This window comes from Anguilla anguilla, chromosome 17 (assembly GCF_013347855.1).
Source record: "Anguilla anguilla isolate fAngAng1 chromosome 17, fAngAng1.pri, whole genome shotgun sequence".
Lineage (NCBI taxonomy): Eukaryota > Metazoa > Chordata > Actinopteri > Anguilliformes > Anguillidae > Anguilla > Anguilla anguilla.
Genome location: NC_049217.1, coordinates 1,520,674 through 1,544,335, shown reverse-complemented (window position 1 = coordinate 1,544,335; position 23,662 = coordinate 1,520,674). Strand labels below are relative to the sequence as shown.

At 45.6% G+C, this 23,662-nt stretch overlaps 1 protein-coding gene across 1 annotated transcript in view; it reads right to left on the bottom strand.

The window, feature by feature from the left end:
- The window catches only part of LOC118216882 (C-type mannose receptor 2-like), an 85,834-nt gene that overhangs the window by 4,722 nt on the left and 57,450 nt on the right, over window positions 1-23,662 (bottom strand). The window contains exons 10-26 of the mRNA XM_035398470.1: window positions 19,430-19,545; window positions 17,625-17,773; window positions 16,521-16,750; window positions 15,522-15,664; window positions 15,079-15,175; window positions 14,708-14,843; window positions 14,113-14,145; window positions 13,478-13,647; window positions 12,736-12,904; window positions 12,114-12,256; window positions 11,067-11,181; window positions 10,572-10,732; window positions 8,178-8,286; window positions 4,778-5,016; window positions 3,481-3,646; window positions 2,140-2,289; window positions 14-133 (exon numbers count right to left, since the gene is read on the bottom strand). Of these exons, the coding sequence (XP_035254361.1) occupies window positions 14-133; window positions 2,140-2,289; window positions 3,481-3,646; window positions 4,778-5,016; window positions 8,178-8,286; window positions 10,572-10,732; window positions 11,067-11,181; window positions 12,114-12,256; window positions 12,736-12,904; window positions 13,478-13,647; window positions 14,113-14,145; window positions 14,708-14,843; window positions 15,079-15,175; window positions 15,522-15,664; window positions 16,521-16,750; window positions 17,625-17,773; window positions 19,430-19,545 (2,446 nt within the window). The remainder of the gene's footprint in view (window positions 1-13; window positions 134-2,139; window positions 2,290-3,480; window positions 3,647-4,777; window positions 5,017-8,177; window positions 8,287-10,571; window positions 10,733-11,066; window positions 11,182-12,113; window positions 12,257-12,735; window positions 12,905-13,477; window positions 13,648-14,112; window positions 14,146-14,707; window positions 14,844-15,078; window positions 15,176-15,521; window positions 15,665-16,520; window positions 16,751-17,624; window positions 17,774-19,429; window positions 19,546-23,662) is intronic.

The window sequence follows — 23,662 nt, the reverse complement described above, 5'->3', positions numbered from 1 at the left end:
CGGGGGTTCTTACCCCTGCTGTTGACGGACAGACCCAGCCACACCCCCTGGGCCTGATCTTCATATCCCCGCAAGTGCTCCCACACAAACGTGTTCTCTGTCTCATCCAGGATGGACAGCAGCTCCGCACCCACTGAGAGAGAGAGAGAGAGGGAGCAAAGACACACATGAAAATTGCAATGATATAAGTGGATGCTGTGTGCAGTATCTCTGTGCAGTATCTGTGCTGTATCTGTGCAGCATGTGTGTGCAGTATCTCTGTGCAGTATCTGTGTGAAGTGTCTCTGTGTTGTATGTGCAGTATCCCTGTGCTGCATCTGTGTGCTGTATTTCTATTCCGTATCTCTGTGCTGTATGTGCCATATATATGTGCTGTATATGCTGTATCTCTGTGCAGTATCACTGTGCTGTACATGTAGTATCTCTGTGCTGTATCTGTGAGCAGTATCTCTGTGCTGTATCTGTGTGCCATATCTCTGTGCAGTATGTTCTGTATCTCTGTGCTGTATCTGTGTGCCATATCTCTGTGCAGTATGTTCTGTATCTCTGTGCTGTATGTCTGTATCTCTGTGCAGTATGTTCTGTATCTCTGGTGCTGTATATCTGTATCTCTGTGCAGTATGTGCTGTATCTCTGTGCAGTATGTTCAGTATCTCTGTGCAGTATGTGCTGTATCTCTGTGCTGTATGTCTGTATCTCTGTGCAGTATGTGCTGTATCTCTGTGCAGTATGTTCAGTATCTCTGTGCAGTATGTGCTGTATCTCTGTGCAATATGTGCTGTATCTCTGTGCAGTATGTTCTGTATCTCTGTGCTGTATATCTGTATCTCTGTGCAGTATGTGCTGTATCTCTGTGCAGTATGTTCTGGATCTCTGTACAGTATGTCTGTATCTCTGTGCAGTACGTCTGTATCTCTGTACAGTATGTGCTGTATCTCTGTGCAGTATGTCTGTATCTCTGTGCTGTATGTGCTGTATCTCTGTGCTGTATCTGTACAGTATGTGCTGTATCTCTGTGCAGTATGTGCTGTATCTCTGTGCAGTATGTTCAGTATCTCTGTGCAGTATGTGCTGTATCTCTGTGCTGTATGTCCGTATCTCTGTGCAGTATGTCTGTATCTCTGTGCTGTATGTGCTGTATCTCTGTGCAGTATGTGCTGTATCTCTGTGCTGTATGTCTGTATCTCTGTGCAGTATGTCTGTATCTCTGTGCTGTATGTGCTGTATCTCTGTGCAGTATGTGCTGTATCTCTGTGCTGTATGTGCTGTATCTCTGTGCAGTATGTGCTGTATCTCTGTGCTGTATGTGCTGTATCTCTGTGCAGTACGTGCTGTATCTCTGTGCTGTATCTGTACAGTATGTGCTGTATCTCTGTGCAGTATGTTCAGTATCTCTGTGCAGTATGTGCTGTATCTCTGTGCAGTATGTGCTGTATCTCTGTGCAGTATGTTCAGTATCTCTGTGCAGTATGTGCTGTATCTCTGTGCTGTATGTCCGTATCTCTGTGCAGTATGTCTGTATCTCTGTGCTGTATGTGCTGTATCTCTGTGCAGTATGTGCTGTATGTCTGTATTTCTGTGCAGTATGTCTGTATCTCTGTGCTGTATGTCTGTATCTCTGTGCTGTATCTCTGTGCTGTATCTGTACAGTATGTGCTGTATCTCTGTGCAGTATGTTCAGTATCTCTGTGCTGTATGTCCGTATCTCTGTGCAGTATGTCTGTATCTCTGTGCAATATGTGCTGTATCTCTGTGCAGTATGTGCTGTATCTCTGTGCTGTATGTCTGTATCTCTGTGCAGTATGTCTGTATCTCTGTGCTGTATGTGCTGTATCTCTGTGCAGTATGTGCTGTATCTCTGTGCTGTATCTGTACAGTATGTCTGTATCTCTGTGCAGTATGTGCTGTATCTCTGTGCTGTATGTCTGTATCTCTGTGCAGTATGTCTGTATCTCTGTGCTGTATGTGCTGTATCTCTGTGCAGTATGTCTGTATCTCTGTGCTGTATGTGCTGTATCTCTGTGCAGTGTGTGCTGTATCTCTGTGCAGTATGTGCTGTATCTCTGTGCTGTATCTGTACAGTATGTATAGTATCTCTGTGCTGTATCTGTGCAGTATGTGCTGTATCTCTGTGCTCACCACTGGCGCAGGTCTTGTTGGCCTCCCGGTGCTGTTGCAGCCGCTCCAGGTGGAAGGAGTAGCAGAAGTTGCGGAAGGGAACCCAGCTCCACCCGCCCAGCGGCCGGGGACAGAACCCAGAGAAACGCCAGGGATGATCACTGCCTGGCCCTGAGAGAGAGAGGCTCTTACAGCCCTAACAAGCATGCATGTAACTGCACACACACACTCTCACACACACATACACACACACACACACACATAGATACTCTCACACACATACACACACACATACACACAGACACACACACTCTCTCACACACACACACACACACACACACAGACACTCTCACACACAAACACACACACATACATACAGACACACACACTCTCACACACAAACACACATACACACACACACATAATTGCACACACACACACATACACACATAACTGCACACATACACACACACACACAAACATACACACACACATACATAAACACACACACATAACTGCGCGCACACACACACACACAAACACACACATACACACAGACACACAGACACACAAGAGCATGCACACACACATAACTGCACATAATCACATACAGATACTTACACACACACGTATACACACACACACACACACACACACATAACTGCACACACACACACACTCTCTCTCTCTCACACACACACACACACACACAGTATAATATCCCTCTCTATGTAGTTGTTGACGGACTGTTCTTGCTGGCACAGTCTGATTACTTCCTGCACTGACATTCTCAAACACTTGAGGAAGAGTTGCTCTTCTGTTTCTTCTTACATATCACACTAAGGCACAAGCATCATGGTCATTGCATGTGCACTTTCGACCACAATTTCCAACCCTATTTACTGATGTCTTTCCCATAGATCACTTTAATCATGATTGTTCCTACTGAAACACAAGCCAGTTGAGAAGTCTTTGTGACTGAAGCTCCTGATATCCGTGCCCCAATAATGAACCATCTTTCAAAGTCACTTAGATCTTTTTCTCTTGTCATCTTGATCCAAAATTGAGGTCAACTGGGCCTGCTCAGTATTTTTATACATGCCACAGAGCAGGATAGGATGTTAAATGCTTAATTGTATAACCTGTATGGAAGTGTCTGCATTTGTTATGTTTCTTTACTAATTTATTCAGGTTTTCCCCTTAAATTGTCACATACATGTACATACATAAACACAGACATACATAAATGCACACACACACACCGACACGCATGTACACCCATATAAACATGCACATAAAGAAAGTACACATGTACACACACACACACACACATACATACACACAAAGAAGCATGAACAGTACCTGTGTTCAGCTGACAGACTGAAAAGTCCAATTTATCCTCGCAGGGCCTCACACCCCATTGGCCGGTATGTACCATGTGACCACACCCCATTGTGTGGCTTGGCTTCCCATTGAACCAGTTGCTGTAGGTCACTGGCCCTGCCCCCTGCCAGGAGTAACTGCGGGCCTGAGCAAAACACAGGCAGGTCAAAGGTCAAGGGTCAACGTTCGGCTCCCTCCCTCCCTATTCTGTATACTCAGCCATGTGCATGTATACACATGAGGACACACATATACTCACAGTCACATGTCCAGCCAAAGACAAAAGCCCTGATATCAACAGATTTTCTTTCATTTTTAAATAGACGTGGTGCCCTTGCCACACAATGAATTTTCGGTTCTCACAGTATTCTCTCATAGACTTACATGCATGGATAATCTAACACTGTCAAAATCTGTTTATGATCACAGAGGCTTCTGTCTTGCAAGGCTGGGCAAAGCAGTCCTCTGACTCATACAGCTTAAAAAACTGTAGGGCTGTCGTACAACATAACAGTACAGTACCACAGTTTTTCCATTTCGTTCCTGGCATGCTTTCTGCTCATTGACCAGCAGGTGTCGCTGTAGCCCATGCAGTGAATTTCAGCACAGTTTCACCACATGAATAATCGATTAGCCGATGGGTAATTACAGTCATAATGGTTCTTTTGGTTCTGCTCCTAAACTACAATGCAGAAAACGAAATGAGTGACACCCTCTGCATATCTAAGAGTGACATCGTACCTGAGAAATAAACTATCAGAGGGAACTTTTTTAAAGACGGAACTCATTTATCTTACAAAACCTGCAAGAGCACTACACCTTGCAGATCACTACGATAACATTTCTGAGATTACGGACACATTTAAATTGCTGTGAATGAGAGAACTGAGGTAGAGACGGGGCAAACAGCTACTTTTTAGCAAACAGCAAATCCTGCCACCAGCTGACTTCACAAATATATATTTTTATCATGGGAATCATGATAAAAATAAATTTTTTGGTCTATTTGAATAACTCCCTGCTTTGTTGGCACATTAGGCACAGCTGTCCAAAAAGCTATTTGAAAAATGACTCCCTAGAGGGAAGGAGATAAGAACAGAAGAGAGATGACTGTACTTCTGAAAGAGACAGCTACCATATGTACGCAAAAAGATTCACACATTCAACTGAAAACATTTCATGATTATTAGCCAGACTGCCCTTTGTGTATGAGATAATGCTCTAACCGGAACATTCCCCAGGCAGCGCTCAGAACATGGCTGCCGCCGCCTCTCACCCCGTTGCCGTAGAGACCGATCCAGGCTGGCCACCGCAGGGTGCTTAAGAGCAGGGTGAGGTAGGCCTGCTGGAAGGGGTCCTGCACGGAGGCCAGCGTGGCGTTCAGCGAGTCGCACACGTGCACCGCCCCCGTCCAGTCCAGCGGCCGGCTCAGCACGCGGTACGTCACCCCCCCAAACTCCAGCGGTCCCGAGGCGGAGGGGGGGAAAGCGTCCACGCTCGGGGGCAGGGCTTGATCTGAGAGAAAACAGCACACACACACATTTACACAAGCACACACACACACACATACATTTACACACAGATTTACACATAGATTTACGCACGCATGCACACACACACACACACATTTATACATGCACGCACGCACACACACACACACATTTATACACGCACACACGCACACACATTTATACACGCACGCACGCACGCACACACACATTTATACATGCACGCACGCAGGCACACACACATTTATACACACACGCGCGCACGTGCACACACACATTTATACACGCATGCACGCACACACACACACACATTTATACACGCACGCACGCACGCACACACACACATTTATACATGCACGCACGCACAGGGTTTATACATGCACGCACGCACGCGCACACACACACACACACATTTATACATGCACGCATGCACGCACCCATTTACACCAGTAACCCTGCCAGCCCGGGCCTTTGGCAGGGCTAGCAGCCACAGCCATAGTTGGGTTGAACTTGGCCTAGCACTTAGATGGAAGACTTAGGGAAATAGCTTGCTGCTGGATGAGGTGTTGGTGGGTCAGCAGGGGGCACTCTTTCTTCTGCAGAAAGTAGAAACCAAAGGCCCAATCACAGTGACTGTGCTGCAGAGGGCCCCAACCACAGTGACTGTGCTGCAGAGGGCCCCAACACAGTGACTGTGCTGCAGAAGGCCCCAACCACAGTGACTGTGCTACACAGGGCCCCAACACAGTGACTGTGCTACAGAGGGCCCCAACACAGTGACTGTGCTACAGGGGCCCCAACCAGGCCCGGCGCCAGGATGACGTGACTGAGGGGGCAGTTCAAAATTGCGAGGGGGCAAATCTTTTTATATAGTAAAACAGTAGGTTATCATCCTGCTATGCCTATTTCAAAATTTTTTTCATTCTGCAGGTGGCAATATAGTGGCGTTTTGACTAGATGCGAACAATTCCATACCTTAACTTTTCCATGTGTTTGTGTGTCGTGGCCAGAAATAGGAATATTTGGGGGAGATTGCTAGGTCACCACCTAAAATTGGTCTGGTGGTAGGTTTCATGGAATTCATTGATTTAACCATGCAATAGCCTCTGAGAGGCTAAATAACAACAACACAAGACTACTGTTTCAAAATCAAATACATTTATTTCACAGCAGTGGTGAAGCCAGTATTAGACCTGTGTCCTCGCACAATTTAGGGAATCGGAGCACTCGGAAAGTAGGTCTACAAGACGCAGAATAATAGAATTTATGAACGATTCTAACCACTGACCTTGCTTGCCGCCGGGGTAACATCTTCTGCGGCTGGTGGAGCCAGCAGATTAAGTTCGGGCTCGGCGATATCATTGTTGCTGCTGGGGCTACTGGCCTCGGCTGGGGTCACTACGGTGTTTTTTCTCTTCTTACAGAGCCACATTCTGATATCCAACTTTATTCCTGAACTGCTTTTTGGCTAAGCAAACAAGCTACGTAACATGATGGCGAAAGTTGAACTAACTATTTAGCAAGTAAACTAGCTTGAGTGTTAAAGGTTCTAACTTTTCATTTTTATTTTTTTATCATTACATTACATTACAGGCATTTGGCAGACGCTCTTATCCAGAGTGACGTACAACAAAGTGTATAACCATAACCAGGAACAAGTGTGTTGAAAACCCTAGAGAGAAGTACCGTTTCCAAGCGCAGGGAACAACCGCATAGTTCAACTTGGACCCTGTAGGTTAAACTGATTAACACTAACACAAACAAGAACAGCAACAACGCAGTCTATGCAAAAAATGCAAGCAGTAGTTAAGACACGAGTGCATTAACTAAGTCAACTAAGAAACAGCTACCTAGTTACAACCCTAAGCTTACAGTCAATTTAGAGATTACAGGGAGGTAGGGAGGGATGGGGAGAGGTGCAGCCTGAAGAGGTGAATCACATCGCGTACAGCGTGCCGTGAGGTGCAAATCTAATAAATAAATCTCTTGACAACGCACAACAAACAGCGCAGACCGTGCTTCTAAAATAACAGCGCTATGTTTCAGAACAATGTTTGAATGCTGTTTGTGCAGTTGGAAAAGAGACTGGATCTGATAACAAGCTTCAAATATTTTATGGGGGAAAACTTCAAAGAAGGTGTTTCATTACTGTCGTCTCTATGACACTTGTATCTCAGCCAATATTTTTGTTGTTTTTGCTATTTTTCTATAGGGGGGGCAGAAAATACAACTGAGGGGGCAAAGCCCCCACTTGCCCCCTCGTGGCACCGGGCCTGGCTCCAACCCAGTGACTCTGCTGCAGAGGGCCCAAACACAGTGAGTGTGTGTGTGAAGGTGTGTGTGTGAATGTGTGTGTGTGTGAGTGTGTGTGTGAGTGTGAGTGTGCGAGTGTGTGTGTGAGTGTGTGTGTGAGTGTGTGTGTGAATGTGTGTGTGTGTGAGTGTGTGTGTGAGTGTGTGTGTGAGTGTGTGCGAGTGTGTGTGTGAATGTGTGTGTGAGTGTGAGTGTGCGTGTGTGTGCGAGTGTGTGTGTGAATGTGTGTGTGTGTGAGTGTGTGTGTGTGAGTGTGTGCGAGTGTGTGTGTGAATGTGTGTGTGAGTGTGAGTGTGCGTGTGTGTGCGAGTGTGTGTGTGAATGTGTGAGTGTGTGTGTGTGAGTGTGTGCGAGTGTGTGTGTGAAGGTGTGTGTGAGTGTGTGTGTGCGTGTTTGTGCGAGTGTGTGTGTGAATGTGTGTGTGTGTGAGTGTGTGTGTGTGAGTGTGTGCGAGTGTGTGTGTGAAGGTGTGTGTGAGTGTGTGTGTGCGTGTGTGTGCGAGTGTGTGTGTGAATGTGTGTGTGTGTGAGTGTGTGCGAGTGTGTGTGTGAATGTGTGTGTGAGTGTGTGTGCGTGTGTGTGCGAGTGTGTGTGTGAATGTGTGTGTGTGTGAGTGTGTGTGTGTGAGTGTGTGCGAGTGTGTGTGTGAATGTGTGTGTGAGTGTGAGTGTGCGTGTGTGTGCGAGTGTGTGTGCGAATGTGTGTGTGTGTGAGTGTGTGTGTGTGAGTGTGTGCGAGTGTGTGTGTGAATGTGTGTGTGAGTGTTAGTGTGCGTAAGTGCGTGTGTGTGAGTGTGTATGTGTGTGTGCGTAAGTGTGTGTGTGAGACGCTGCTGTCTCCGCCTCTCCTCAGTACCTTTACTCTTCTGACAGACGAAGCCGTGCCTCTCCACCTCGCATCTTCGGGACGCCCACATCCCAGCGTTCTTCTTTGGGTTCCCGTGAAGCACCACCACACAGTTCACCTGACACACATCGTCAGTAGGGGGCGTCATTACAACAGCCAGCATGGAATGAGCATTGGAGGGGCAAAAATAAAAACCTCTGTTTTACGTTTGGAACAATAAATCATTTTCATGGTTACATACTTTGCTATAACATGAGGCACAGAAGGTATTATTTGATCATGAAACAGGTGCACTTAAGAAGCGTTTGTACAAGTGAGGACCTTGAAACAGCAGGATTGCCAACAGCCTGAGACAGAGGCGCTTCCACTGGTTTTCCACAAAGAACACGGAACACTGCTGTATTAACAATTCAGCATGAACTGAGTGGGCATGCAGACTCGAGCTCTTATTCACAAATGACCCTAGAACAGTAGAGAACTTCGCTGGGCATGCATGTGTGAAGAGAGCTCCTGACCTGATTACTAGAGAACCATAAAAAAAAGTAGTCTGTTTATTAGCTGGCAAACAAACTTTAGCTGTAACTTTTCTAACTCTAGCCAAATTTGCCATCAACCCATAAGGAAAATACAAGGAATCTATTCCAGAATGCTATGACAAATCAATTTCACTAATAAACATGAAACAAGTTAGGACAGTGTGTGGATAGACAGATTAGAGGCAGTTAGGACAGTGTGTGTGAATAAACAGACAGATTAGAGGCAGTTAGGACAGTGTGTGAATAAACAGATTAGAGGCAGTTAGGACATGTGGGAATAAACAGATTAGAGGCAGTTAGGACAGTGTGTGAATAAACAGATTAGAGGCAGTTAGGACAGTGTGTGAATAAACAGATTAGAGGCAGTTAGGACAGTGTGTGAATAAACAGATTAGAGGCAGTTAGGACAGTGTGTGAATAAACAGATTAGAGGCAGTTAGGACATGTGGGAATAAACAGATTAGAGGCAGTTAGGACATGTGTGAATAAACAGATTAGAGGCAGTTAGGACAGTGTGTGAATAAACAGATTAGAGGCAGTTAGGACATGTGTGAATAAACAGATTAGAGGCAGTTAGGACAGTGTGTGAATAAACAGATTAGAGGCAGTTAGGACATGTGGGAATAAACAGATTAGAGGCAGTTAGGACATGTGGGAATAAACAGATTAGAGGCAGTTAGGACATGTGTGAATAAACAGATTAGAGGCAGTTAGGACAGTGTGTGAATAAACAGATTAGAGGCAGTTAGGACATGTGTGAATAAACAGATTAGAGGCAGTTAGGACAGTGTGTGAATAAACAGATTAGAGGCAGTTAGGACATGTGGGAATAAACAGATTAGAGGCAGTTAGGACAGCGTCTGAATAAACAGATTAGAGGCAGTTAGGACAGTGTGTGAATAAACAGATTAGAGGCAGTTAGGACAGTGTGTGAATAAACAGATTAGAGGCAGTTAGGACATGTGTGAATAAACAGATTAGAGGCAGTTAGGACAGTGTGTGAATAAACAGATTAGAGGCAGTTAGGACATGTGTGAATAAACAGATTAGAGGCAGTTAGGACAGCGTCTGAATAAACAGATTAGAGGCAGTTAGGACAGTGTGTGAATAAACAGATTAGAGGCAGTTAGGACAGTGTGTGAATAAACAGATTAGAGGCAGTTAGGACATGTGTGAATAAACAGATTAGAGGCAGTTAGGACATGTGTGAATAAACAGATTAGAAGCAGTTAGGACAGTGTGTGAATAAACAGATTAGAGGCAGTTAGGACAGTGTGTGAATAAACAGATTAGAGGCAGTTAGGACAGTGTGTGAATAAACAGATTAGAGGCAGTTAGGACATGTGTGAATAAACAGATTAGAGGCAGTTAGGACATGTGTGAATAAACAGATTAGAGGCAGTTAGGACATGTGTGAATAAACAGATTAGAAGCAGTTAGGACAGTGTGTGAATAAACAGATTAGAGGCAGTTAGGACAGTGTGTGAATAAACAGATTAGAAGCAGTTAGGACAGTGTGTGAATAAACAGATTAGAGGCAGTTAGGACATGTGTGAATAAACAGATTAGAAGCAGTTAGGACAGTGTGTGAATAAACAGATTAGAGGCAGTTAGGACAGTGTGTGAATAAACAGATTAGAGGCAGTTAGGACAGTGTCTGAATAAACAGATTAGAGGCAGTTAGGACAGTGTGTGAATAAACAGATTAGAGGCAGTTAGGACAGTGTCTGAATAAACAGATTAGAGGCAGTTAGGACAGTGTGTGAATAAACAGATTAGAGGCAGTTAGGACGTGTGAATAAACAGATTAGAGGCAGTTAGGACAAACTGGGCACACAGATGAGATAAGAGGCAGCGCCGACGTTACCGCCTTCGTGAGCACGGGGTCTCTGCGGCCCACAGGTTCTCCAGGGGCCCAGTTACTGTAGGTGAGCCGATCTTTATTAATCCACTGGAACTGCCTCTCTGCGTCCGAGAGCCCGATCCACAGGCTGAAGCTGATGTTGGGCAACAGAGTGGTGAGAAAAGCTGTTTGAGGAGAGGAGAAAAACAAGAGGAGAGGAGAGAAGGGGGAGGTGGCGGGAGGTAGAGAAGGGAGGTGGAGAAGAAAAAGATGAGGGGGAAGAGGAAAGAGAGGAGAGGAGGGGGGAAGGGTGAGGGCTGGCGAAGTATCATTGTCCACTCCACACATATAATTTTCACACAAGCAGTGAACTGAATGTCTGCTGGCAAGGCAATCATATTTCCATACAGCAGAAACTTTTCCACTGTAAATGATAAGTATTTATATTAATAAGACAGAACACAGTACAGAGAGGAAAAGCACAGTAACTGAGGGTGTAATAGCGAGGTGAGAGTGTACCCTGTTGCAGAGAATTGGTTAGCACCGCCAGACCAGCTCCCTGAGTCGCGCACAGGGTCTTGGCTCCTGACCATGTGACCCGCTTTGTATCCTGATGCCCGTACACCTTGTAACACTGCAGGGAGACAGGGATCACATGACCTGGGGTAAGAGACTGCAGCATGGTACAATACTGCAGGGAGACAGGGATCACATGACCTGGGGTAAGAGACTGAAGCATGGTACAATACTGCAGGGAGACAGGGATCACATGACCTGGGGTAAGAGACTGAAGCATGGTACAATACTGCAGGGAGACAGGGATCACATGACCTGGGGTAAGAGACTGAAGCATGGTACAATACTGCAGGGTGACAGGGATCACATGACCTGGGGTAAGAGACTGCAGCATGGCCCAACCCCATTACACCAAATACACATTACACCAGGCTCCCATTACAGCAGGTACCCATTACAGCAGGCTCCCATTACAGCAGGTACCCATTACACCAGGCTCCCATTACACCAGGTACCCATTACAGCAGGTACACATTACACCAGGCTCCCATTACAGCAGGCTCCCATTACACCAGGCTCCCATTACACCAGGTACCCATTACACCAGGTACACATTACACCAGGATCCCATTACAGCAGGTACACATTACACCAGGTTCCCATTACACCAGGCTCCCATTACAGCAGGTACCCATTACACCAGGCAGCCATTACAGCAGGTAAACATTATAGCAGGTACACATCACACCAGGCTCCCATTACAGCAGGTACCCATTACACCAGGCTCACATTACAGCAGGTAAACATTACAGCAGCTACACATTACACCGGGCTCCCATTACAACAGGTACACATTACACCGGGCTCCCATTACAACAGGTACACATTACACCAGGCTCCCATTACACCAGGTACACATTACACTGGGCTCCCATTACACCAGGTACACATTAAACCATTACAGCAGGTACCCAGCAGGTGGGGCGGAGTGGGGTGTGGTCAGGTGGGACAGGGTGGGGTGGGGTCAGGTGGGGCGGAGCGGGGCTGTACCTTGCGGTGAAAAGGGGCCCAGCCTTCTGGACAGCCCTCGGGCGGGGGTGGTGGGGGTCTGGTGGGCGGGTTGACAGAAGAGATGTGGACCCTCTTGCAGACGTAGGGCAGGTCAGAGAAGCACTTCTGGTCACCCCACTCCTCTGGGCCGGGGGGAGAGACAGACAGCACCCAGCCCCGTGGGGCCGTTAGCACACTGAGCAATGACAGCAGCCATCTCATTTTCATTTCCCCTCAGAAACAGACTGCGCCTGTCACAAACACACACCTGCAGCCACTCAGCTGTGTTAGCTGCCCTACACACAAACCTGTTCCTGCAGGCGCAGGTACACACACCTGCAGCCACTCAGCTGTGTTAGCTGCCCTACACACAAACCTGTTCCTGCAGGCGCAGGTACACACACCTGCAGCCACTCAGCTGTGTTAGCTGCCCTACACACAAACCTGTTCCTGCAGGCACAGGTACACACACCTGCAGCCACTCAGCTGTGTTAGCTGCCCTACACACAAACCTGTTCCTGCAGGCACAGGTACACACACCTGCAGCCACTCAGCTGTGTTAGCTGCCCTACACACAAACCTGTTCCTGCAGGCACAGGTACACACACCTGCAGCCGCTCACCTTTGTTGGCCGTCAAGTACACACACTTGCGGTCGCGGCTGATGGGGCGGGGCTTGCCGGCAGCCCAGGTGACGTAGTTGAGCACAGTGCCGTCGGCCCAGTAGAAGCGCCCATCATTCTCCTGGGTGTGCAGCCCGACCCACCACAGGTGCCCCTCCACTTTGGTCTCCTATGAGCCAGGCAGAAGCCACAGGTTCCACAGCGAGGAGACAGGCAAGAGGCCATCAAAGCATCCTTTTAGTACTGAATGTTTCAAGACGTACAAAGAGACCCGTTATGGGGTATCCACATCCAAAATGTCTACAGAACAGCTACACTGGTTCTGGGAGGCACTTTCACTATTACAAACCCTAAAAGTAGGGTGAACCATGTTGTACTGTGCTATACTAGTATGGTGAACTATACTCATAGGTGAGATTGACTCTGGCACAGTGAACTATACTTTAGTACAATGAGAATGACTGGTACAGAGAGCTGTATTCTGGTGCCGTGAACCATTTACTGGTTACCGCGAACTGTACTTTGGTGCAGTGAAGTGCATTCTGGTACAGCAAATTATACTTTGATGAAGACAGCTGAATTCTCGTTCAGAGAGCTGCAGTCTGGGACAGAGCTGTGTTCTGTTACAGTGAACCACATTTTGGTATGAAGAGCTGCATGCTGGCGCAGTGTGCTGTGTGCTGTCACAGTGAACTGCATTCTGGTACAGAGAGCTGCATTCTGGTGCAGTTAGCTGACTTACCTTCTGTAGGGTCTGCATTAGGAAGGCGTGCTCCTCAGGTGAATGCACAGAAACCAGGGAGGAGTGGAACCAGGTGCAGATCCGCTCGGCCTGGTTCCAGGTGGACCGATGGTCAAAGATCTTATACTCAGCATCCTGGAACTTCAACCACTGCTGACTACTGGACTCCTCTGTGGGGAGGGGGAGGGCGGGAGGGAGAGAGAGAGAGAGAGAGGTTATGCCTGCCATAACCTGAGGGACAGTGAGTGACCACCCACCCCATATAAACATTGTACATATTTATTTATTTACTTCTGTTGCTGTCAATGCTGTTATTTGTATATATTGTTACATTTACCATTATTATTTTAATATTATTATTATTTTACATATTATATATGTATGCTTTGGCAATAAGTATGTCTGTATTTCATGCCAATAAAGCAACTTAAATTGAAAAAAGAAAATTGAAAATTGAAATTGAGAGAGAGAGGAAGGAAGAAAGGGAGGGAGAGAGAGACACACACACATCACATACCAGGAAAAATGAAAAAGCAGCAATCAGTCGACTAGGCAAAGATAACTTTGACAAAGACAAGAATACAGAATAGAATAGAATAGCATAGAATAAACAGGACACTGCAGTTTAGACTTACCTTCAGTGACATCAGGTTCCGCCTTAACAGCTCCTGAGAAGAAAACACCACATTTATTCATAATATTATCATTTCTGTTGATGTGTTAAATGCTATAGTTGGTGAGGACTATGCACTGTAGCTGGATGTGGCATCTTACATGTGCAATGCAGTGTGCAGTATTGTACAGCAAAATGCAATGCACTGCTGGGTATACAGCAGTGTGTAGAATGCAGCGCTGTATTTCTGTGCTACAGTGTGCAGTGTGTGGAATGCAGTGCTGTACTGCTGTGCTACAGTGTGCAGTGTGTGGAATGCAGTGCTGTATTTCTGCGCTACAGTGTGCAGTGTGTAGAATGCAGTGCTGTACTGCTGTGCTACAGTGTGCAGTGCTGTATTTCTGTGCTACAGTGTGCAGTGTGTAGACTGCAGTGCTATATTTCTGTGCTACGCTGTGCAGTGTGTAGATCGCGGTGCTATATTTCTGTGCTACGCTGTGCAGTGTGTAGACTGCAGTGCTGTATTGCTGCAGTTTTCAGTGCTGCAGATTGCAGTTCTGTACTGCTGCAGTGTGTTGTACGGTGTACCGCAGTGCTGCAGGGATAAGTTGAGGCACCTTTGGGAATCTTGCAGATCCAGTCCAGCTCAGACTCGCACTGTATGGCCATCCACTGCATGGTCCCCAGGTCGGCCACGGCGCACTGGCGGATGTCGTACTCATGGAAGTAGCGGCCAAAGTTGTGGTAGGAATACTGTGCCGTAGGAGCAGGGTGTCAGACGACAGCACAGACAGCTCAGCAGACGAGAGATCCAACCGCTCTCATTAAACCTAATGCAACAGAGCTATTGTGTAATTGTAAATTGTGACTAAGTGTGAATGACTGTGCAGACTGGGCGATAGAGAGGCTAACTCAGGCTTTGGGTGTGAGGCGAGAAATCAGAGAGGGGTGAGGGGGTGTTTGGGAGGGGGAGGGAGCGATGACTCACCCCCAGCCCGTCACTCCACTTCCAGCTCCCCTTGTCATCCGGGTTCCTGCGATTCAGCCCAATCCAGAACCAGTGCTGCTCGTGATCCTCCGACTCCCTGTGAATCACACAATCACATTATTATTATTATTATTATTATTATTATTAATGGTTATTATTAAGTACATTTTATATTCCCAAAGTGCATTACAGATTACAAGGTGCTCAAAAATTAAGCAAAGACAGTCAGTCATCTCTAAATAAAAAACATCATAAAATAAAGGCTAAAAGTAAAAAGAACAGTTAAAGAGGGTTATCCAATAAAAACGAATGAATACAAGAGGACAAACACGGTTCCGTTGAGTCAAGATGTGTAACTCAAGTGCACACAGTGAGGACGGACTGCTCTGTGCCGAATTACAGAAAGGCACGGGGAGCAGCCGAGGGCACGAGGCCCCACCCACCCGAAAGCCTCATGGAGGACCTGCCAGACGAACTGCTCCTCCTCGAAGTCGGCGATGCTGAGCAGGTGAGCTCCGTGCTGCCGGCAGAACAGGTGAGCCCGCTGCCAGCTCTGCTTCTGGTCCTGCTGTGAGAAGTGGAAGACCTGCAGGCCAGTGGGGAGCAGCGGTGAGAGGAGAGCCAGGCGGGACCCTGAGAGCCTCCCGCCTGCGGTGCCGCACACCGGACACCCTGCTCACAAACGCACGCTGGAGCAACCGCTACGTCCCACTAAGAAACAGGAAAGTTTCAGCTGCGCTGCTGAACGCTGCTTATCTGAGCCCGAATTTACGAATGAGGAGTTGTGATAGATAGGGGCTGAGAGTTTGAAGAGGGAAGGTGAATTGGCATGCTGGTATTCCGTTTGAGGACAACTAGCCACATTTTCATTAGATCTGGATTGCCTAAATGTAGTTGGAGAATGTGACATGAAGACCATCTTAGTCATTTTTCCCCCTGAAAGTTGGATTTCCATAAACGGGACCCATTTTTAGTGTCTTTGAATTGATCTTGTTTAGAGATCTTCTTTCACATCGCAGTAATTTGCCTCTCTCCATGCGCGGTACTGCGAACATAAGAAGCCACACCACTTCTATTCTTGCATGTAGTGGTCTCAGGTTGCATGCACCATAAGAATAAGTTCCAACCAAAAATTAAATTAAACATAACTGCTTGAAAAATAACAAAGCATCCCTTTCAGGTGCCACAGGGTGTACTCTGTGTCAGGTACAGGGTTTAAGGGGACGCAGAGTGTACTCTGTGTCAGAGGTGCAGGGTTTAAGGGGACGCAGAGTGTACTCTGTGTCAGAGGTACAGAGTTTAAGGGGACGCAGAGTGTACTCTGTGTCATAGGTGCAGGGTTTAAGGGGACACAGTCTGCTCTGTGTCAGAGGTACAGAGTTTAAGGGGACACAGTCTGCTCTGTGTCAAAGGTACAGAGTTTAAGGGGACGCAGCGTGTACCTTATAGCAGTTGCGTAAGGTGCCGCTGCTTTTCCAGCCCTGGGGACAGGCTCCGGTGAGGCTGGGGGTAGGGGCGGGGCCGGGGGGTAGGGCAGGGGTCTCAGGGCTCAGAGATGTGTCCAGGTTCTGCCTGCAGATATACTTGGCTTTGTCAGAGCCACAGTCCCTGACCTCCCACAGGCCTGTGCTGACACCAGTCGCCAGGGTAACACAGCCACCCTTACCAAGGCCTGGAACAGAGACAGGTGATATTTCTCCTTGAATGCCACAGCCATTTGCAGACCCTCTGAGATACAAACACATTGAGAATGTAGACCATTCAGAACTGCTAAATGTTTGCAATGCAAGTGACATCACAATACACCAGTTTAAAGAATGTGAATCCTACGCTGACTGTGATTGTTACTTACATCAGTGTAACCTTATTTTCTATATTGGTTTTCTGAATGATAACTCTCCTTTTCAGTAACTGGCTACCTTTGCAATTATGCGGAGGCATGCCCCTTTGTCCAACTTTGATAGTATTTAGATTGTTTTATCAATGTTAAGTGTGACTTTTTTCAATGTAACTCTGGTCTTATCATCAATAAATAAGGAGCAGATCATAAAGAGCTCGATATTGACAAGGTGATATTTCATATGCCAATTTTGGGTTCATATGATACCATGTCCAGTTGACCAGGCCAGTCCATACATCCACATTTAGGCATTTAGCAGGTTTACAAGCCCAGCTACCAGAGTTAGCAGCTCTGAGGATCAGCAGTCAATATGAGGCTGGTTCAGATCAGGGGTTCCCAACCTTGGTCCTGGGGCCCCCTATGTATTCTCATTTTGGTTCTAACCACAGTTGCAATCCCAGAATTTTAACAAGCTGTTAATTTACTTTAGTAGTTTTCAGGCTTAGAGGGATTATTTACCAAAGCCGCATTATGTCTGCATAGTAAAATGAATGTTTAATGTTCACATTGTGCTTATTGTGCTATATTCAAAACAATCACATAGAAAGAGGCAACAACAGATCAAATGGAAGACTGAGGTGGGAACCACTGAGGCAGATCATATGTACAGGCAGACTAAGGCTCCTCCCACCGATGCTCAGCCTACCTGGCTGGTCCCTGTTCCAGTTGGTGTAGGAGACCTCATCTCCGCTGAGCCAGCGGAAGGTTCCGGTGCTGTTGAGGTCCTGAAGGGCAGTCCAGAAGGAATCACCCACCCGGCCCAGAATCAGGCTGCTGACGAAGGCCTGCTCAAACCTGCCATCACAGGGGCAGAGGGGTTAGCCAAGATTCACAGAAACAAGCCACACGTAATGGGCCTCTGAGCAGATACTGTTGTAGTCTGTGTTTCCGGTCACTTGTCTCCCCAGTACTGTCTCTGTGTCTGTGTTCCCTGAGCTGCTTCACTCCCCTGTACTTGTGTGATTTCACTATTCGGGTGGTTCCGGGTTTTCGTGGTTTCCCCCCTTCTTTCCAGTCTCGCTTTTCTTACTTCCTGCCTATTTCTAGTTTTACTAATTTCTACTAATCCCTACTAATTTATAGATTGTAAAGTACTAACCTCACTAATATACTAACATGTGAATATTACTAATGGACTAACACACACTAGTTTTGGGTTTTTGATAGTTTAGATCACTATACTAATACATTAACCAGTCTCCCCTTTTCCATGCTGCGCTGTAGCTCCGCCCCTTTTCTTTCTAGCCTGCTCTAACGCTGAGTTCTGCAATTGCCTGCACCTGTCTCTTGCTCTAACTGCACCTCTCTCTCTCTGCACTTGTTTTACCTGCTTCACCCAGGCCGTGTATTATCATTGTTGTCTATGTGATTCCAGTCCGCGTTTTGTCAGTCCCCTGTCATTGAACTAGTTTTCCTAATGTTCTTCACCTGGATGTTGTTTGTTACTCCTCCCTCACTCACTTAACCCCTCCTTGATTGTTACCTTCCCCAGTGTATAAATGTCAGTCTTTTCCACCAGCTCATGGTCAGAACGTTGATCATATTCATTGTGCCGATTATTTGTAAGCCTTTGTTTATTGAGATTCCTGCGACACCCCTTTGCCCGACTTCGAGTTTGCCTGCCCCTTTTGGTTTTGTTTGCTTCTGGTTCGACCTTCGCTTTTCTTTGACTTCTCTTTTGCCTGCCCCTTTGTACCTTCGCTATTTCTGATCTCCTGGTTTTTGACTTTTTGCCTGTCTTTTTACTATTCTTTTGGAAACTCGATTCGGCACCGCCCTCTCTCTGATCACCTGGCTTCGAACTTCGCACTGATTAAAGACAACGTTTTTTGGATTTCCCTGGTCTGCGTGTGGGTCCTTACACAGAACATCACAAGATACAGCATAATATCAGAAACTGTCTGTGGACCACTTTTCTTGCAGGGTTACCAGGCCCTTTACGGACATTTTAAATTTAAATAGAGAGAATGCATATACAGAAAAAATACAGAAAACTGAAAATGAAGCAATTTAATGAAGCGATAATGAAACACTGCTCTGCTTCAGAGGCTAGTAGACTTAAATGAGAAGCCACAGCCTCCTTTTGGATTTAAGTGTCCAGGTAAGGTCATATTTGAATAAGCTGTTAAATGAAACTATGTCAGAACTGTGAAAAACACACCATAATTCTGAATGGCAGTGACAACAGAATAAATGAAAGAGGATGCACTGTCAATGGCAATGCAATTATCAATAAACAAAGACTGAACTTCAACCTCTTCTTATCTGTGTGTGGAGGGGTTGGTGCATGTGGCTATTCAACAAATGTTCATTGTACTGGAACATTGTCATTTTTCTTCTTGCATATGTGTTTTTATGTCAATCTCAATGGGAGATTTTATCTCATAGATAAATACATAAATAAATGAATAAATAAAGGGAATCTGAGCATTTCAAGGGCTGTGATCTCACCTGTTTGTTATGGGGACTAGGCCTGCCTGCTGGCTAATGCACATCTTCCTGGCTTCCTCAAAGGTCACCTGATCCTCTGCCACCCAATAGCAGGACGGGCTGTGCCACCTCCAGCCCTAAGAGGAAGAGAGTGGCAAAGTGAGAAGATGCAGTCCATAAAGTCGACTGAAGAGAAGATAATGAAGAGAACTAGGTGGACAATTCAGTGAGTGAAGAAGAATCGGACATGAGGCATGGAATCCACACGGTGCCAGTGGTGAATTCCATACATAACATAATAAAACATAACATAACATAACTTAGCAAACATAATGACGAGAACAGGCCATTAAACCCAACAATACTTGCCATTTTCCTGACCGAACTAGTGCTCTGATTACCTACAGACTAGATACTATCTAACACCTTGTCAAGCCTCTACTACATGACCTGGTAGGCCATTCCACACACTGACTATTCTCTGGGTGAAAAAAATATTCCTAATGTCTGTATGGAATTGACCTTTTTCTAATTTCCATTTATGTCCCCTAATCCTAACAGATCTCAACCAGTAGAATTTTGTATTTCACTTTGTTGATCCCCTTTGTGAATTTAAAGGCCTCAATCAAATCACCCCCGAGTCTCCTTTTACTAAACTTGAAGAGGTTAAACATCTTAAGTCTTTCCTCATAGCTTTAATCTTTCATACCAGGAATCAATTTGGTTGCTCTTCTTTGAACCTTTTCCAGAGCCTCTATATCTTTCTTGTAGTGCGGTCCCCAGAACTGCACACAGTACTCCAAATGTGGTCTAACAAATATATTGCATAAGATAACTTCCTTGGATTTATACTCAATACTTTTGGCTGTATATCCCAGTATCCTGTTGGCTTTGCTTTTTACTGCTACAGCACAGTGCCTAGAACCTGAAAGGCTTTGAAAAACCATTATTCCCAAGTCTTTTTCAAATTGACCACATTCCAATTTTGTCCATCCCATAAAGTAATCCTGCCTAATGCTTTAATTTCCCACATGCAGAACTTTACATTTGGCTATATTATATTTAACTTGCCAGGTTTCCGCCCACTTCTGGATTTTATTAAAATCTTCTTGGATTACTTTAGTAGATTAGCAGGGCCTCCCAGTTTTGTGTCATCTGCAAATTTGACTAATGTACTTTCTGTGTCCCTGTCAAGGTCATTGATATAAATGAGGAAGAGTAGTGGTCCCAGCAGCAATCCTTGTGGGACTCCACTTCTAACAGTGCCCTGTGCTGATAATATCCCTCCTATTACTCTTTGTGTTCTACCCTGTAGACCCTGATTCTTCTTCACTCACTGAATGTGCATGAGAGAGAGAAAGTGGGTATATGTGTGCATGAGAGAAAGAGAGAGAGAGAGATGCATGTGAGGAGAGATAGAGAAACAGGAATCTTGACCTTACTTATTCTTTCTGTCCATTACTGATGACATCGTAGTGACATCACAACAGCAGAAGAGAAGGAGGCACTACCTTAGTCAGCTTTCATATTATCATCCTAAAATTTCCTTAGGATCACAAGCCTTGGTCACAACCGTGGCATGAATCAAGCACTGTGGTATTTTATTGTTAGCTTTTAAAGAATATTGGGGGTGACAGTGATCAAATTGCTTAAATTGCTAGACAGCAAGTGCTTCGAGAGCACTTGGTTGAGTAATCAAGAATCTGGATCGTTGACCAAAAACAGGACCAGGCAAACAGCCTGCAGCCTGTTTTCACTGACTGTTACATCAGAGTGAACTGAACCATCACCAAACTCTACAGTACTTAGAAAGGCAAGCTACAATTTGTGTCACTGGATCCCCGCGATCTGATCCAGCATTATGTTTTACGGTCAGTGGTTTTTCTAGCTTGAATCTCCACCTCCAAATGGAGACCAGCTTACACAAGATCACGATTCTTCACATGAAGGAACAGACCACTGGTTAATTTACGAGGCCGTTATCTGCAGGGTAGATCTCACACCATAGCCTCATGCTGGTCAGGCTCAGGGGCACCTTTCTGACTATATATCCTGTACATTCTATGTTAGCAATGTACTCTGTGACTGTCAGATCTATGCAGGTTCTATGATTGTTAAATCTGCCACACTGATTGTTCTGCTGGTACCTTTGGAGAATATATAATATATTCTCTATGGGGAGCGTCCCGTTAAGTGGAGGTCATGGTTCTGCAGTAGTTCTCTTCAGTCGCACATAGTCTAAAAGAGCTTCCACTAAATGTCACACGAGAGGCCTGTTTGAATTTCAGGGGATAGATAACTTTAGAAATAGTCTGACTCAAAATAAGATTATTGAAACGAACCAGTGAACTGCAATAATAATATTCTCAGGCCAGTCTATAGCATGTGGCGACAAATTAATCAACGAAACCACTGGGTTCTGCTAATATTGTCACAGCCTACTTCACAAACTGCCATTTGATTCACATTGGTTCTTCAATTCTGCTATTTTTGTGATTAGTTGTCCTTTGAGAGTTTCATAAAATTGGTATATTCTGTGGATGCAAGAAATTGTGTGAAAAGGAATGAGGTAAATAAACATGTGGCATGTAAACAAATGGCATGTACTATATGCTCAAATAAACACATGGCACATACTATACGTACAAATGAACACGTGGCACATACTGTCCGTACAGAGGCACACCAGTGAGCACGTTTATACAGTCCAGCTGGCTGCAGCCAAACTAACAGGAAACAGCGAGTTACGTTCTGGGCAAGCGAGGAAAAGAGAGAGAGACAGAGGCGATCAGAACAGACACCTGAAGGGAATGGAGAGCAGAAACGACAGAGGCTTGGGGAAAATGGTTTGATAAATAAAAGGATGAGAGAGGAGGACAGAAAAGCAGGGAAGGGAAAGGGGAAAGGACAGATGCATTTTCCAGATGGGCAGCGTGTGTGGGCGTGTCTGTGGGGGAGGTCAGTGTGAACTCCAGGGCTGTGGAGACACTGACTCACTCACCACAGAATGGGGGACGAGGGAGGCAGCGTATAAGGGGACGGGGGGGAGGGGGGGGGGTGGCCATAACAGTTGTGTTGACTGTACACAGCTGGACTGGGGCCTGGATGATGCTGAATGTTTGAATGGAGTTTTTGTGTGGAGAGAGGAAGAGAAAAGAGACAGACAGAGAGAGTGTGAAAGAGAGAGTGAGAGAGTGTGAAAGGGAGACACTGTGTGAAAGAGAGTGAGAGAGTGTGAAAGGGAGACACTGTGTGAAAGAGAGAGTGCGAGAGAGTGTGAAAGAGAAAAATAGTGTGTGAAAGAGTGCAGCCTTTGCCCCCACCCCCACCCCCACCCTCGCCCCCACCACCACTGAACTGTGAGAGATTAAGAACCTCCTCAGCCTCCTCTGCAGCAAACTGATGAGTTAAAACTTCACCAAAGTGGGTAACACAAATTTACAAATGTTAAATATTTTAGAAACAAAGTTTAAAAATTCTGCTGTTGGATACACATTTTGTTTCACTTTGAACTGTAAAAAAAAAAAAAAACACACACACACACACATATATATATATATATATATATATACATATATATATATGTGTGTGTGTGAAATCACTCTCTATTAGTTTGTGGAATGTTCAGTGTATGCGCTCCTCAACCTTTGGATTCCAGAGTGCAAACCCTGACTTTATTAATAATGTAAATAGTCACAATATAATTGTTTTGTTAGAAACATGGTGCCGTATACTGTAGACGCGCTGACTCACTGTCCCTCAGGTAACAAAGAAATAAGGGGGAATCATAATATGGCTGAAGGAAGACCTGGCACCCACATCACCCCAGTAAAACAAGGACCAACACACATATCACTAAAGATTAAAAAGGGAATAGTCATGTGTGATCCTGATGTTAACCTGTGTGCGGCCTACACTCCCCCTACTGAATCACCTTATTATGATGAAGATTTTTTCCGCACCTGCCACACAGAAATCCGCCATTTCCAGGCCCAGGGACATGTGCAACTGTGTGGAGATTTAAATGCAAGGACAGGAATAGAGCCTGATTGCATTACCATGATAATGGAAATAGACACATATTTGGACATACCCCTCTAAATATAATACCAACTCTAACACAGAGAAATAACCCTGAGCATGCTGTAAATAAAAATGGTAGGGAGTTAGTGCATCTCTGTTGAGCCTTAGGCCTGCACATTCATAATGGTAGGACCAGAGGGAACTCTTTAGGAAGGTTCACTTACTGCTCAG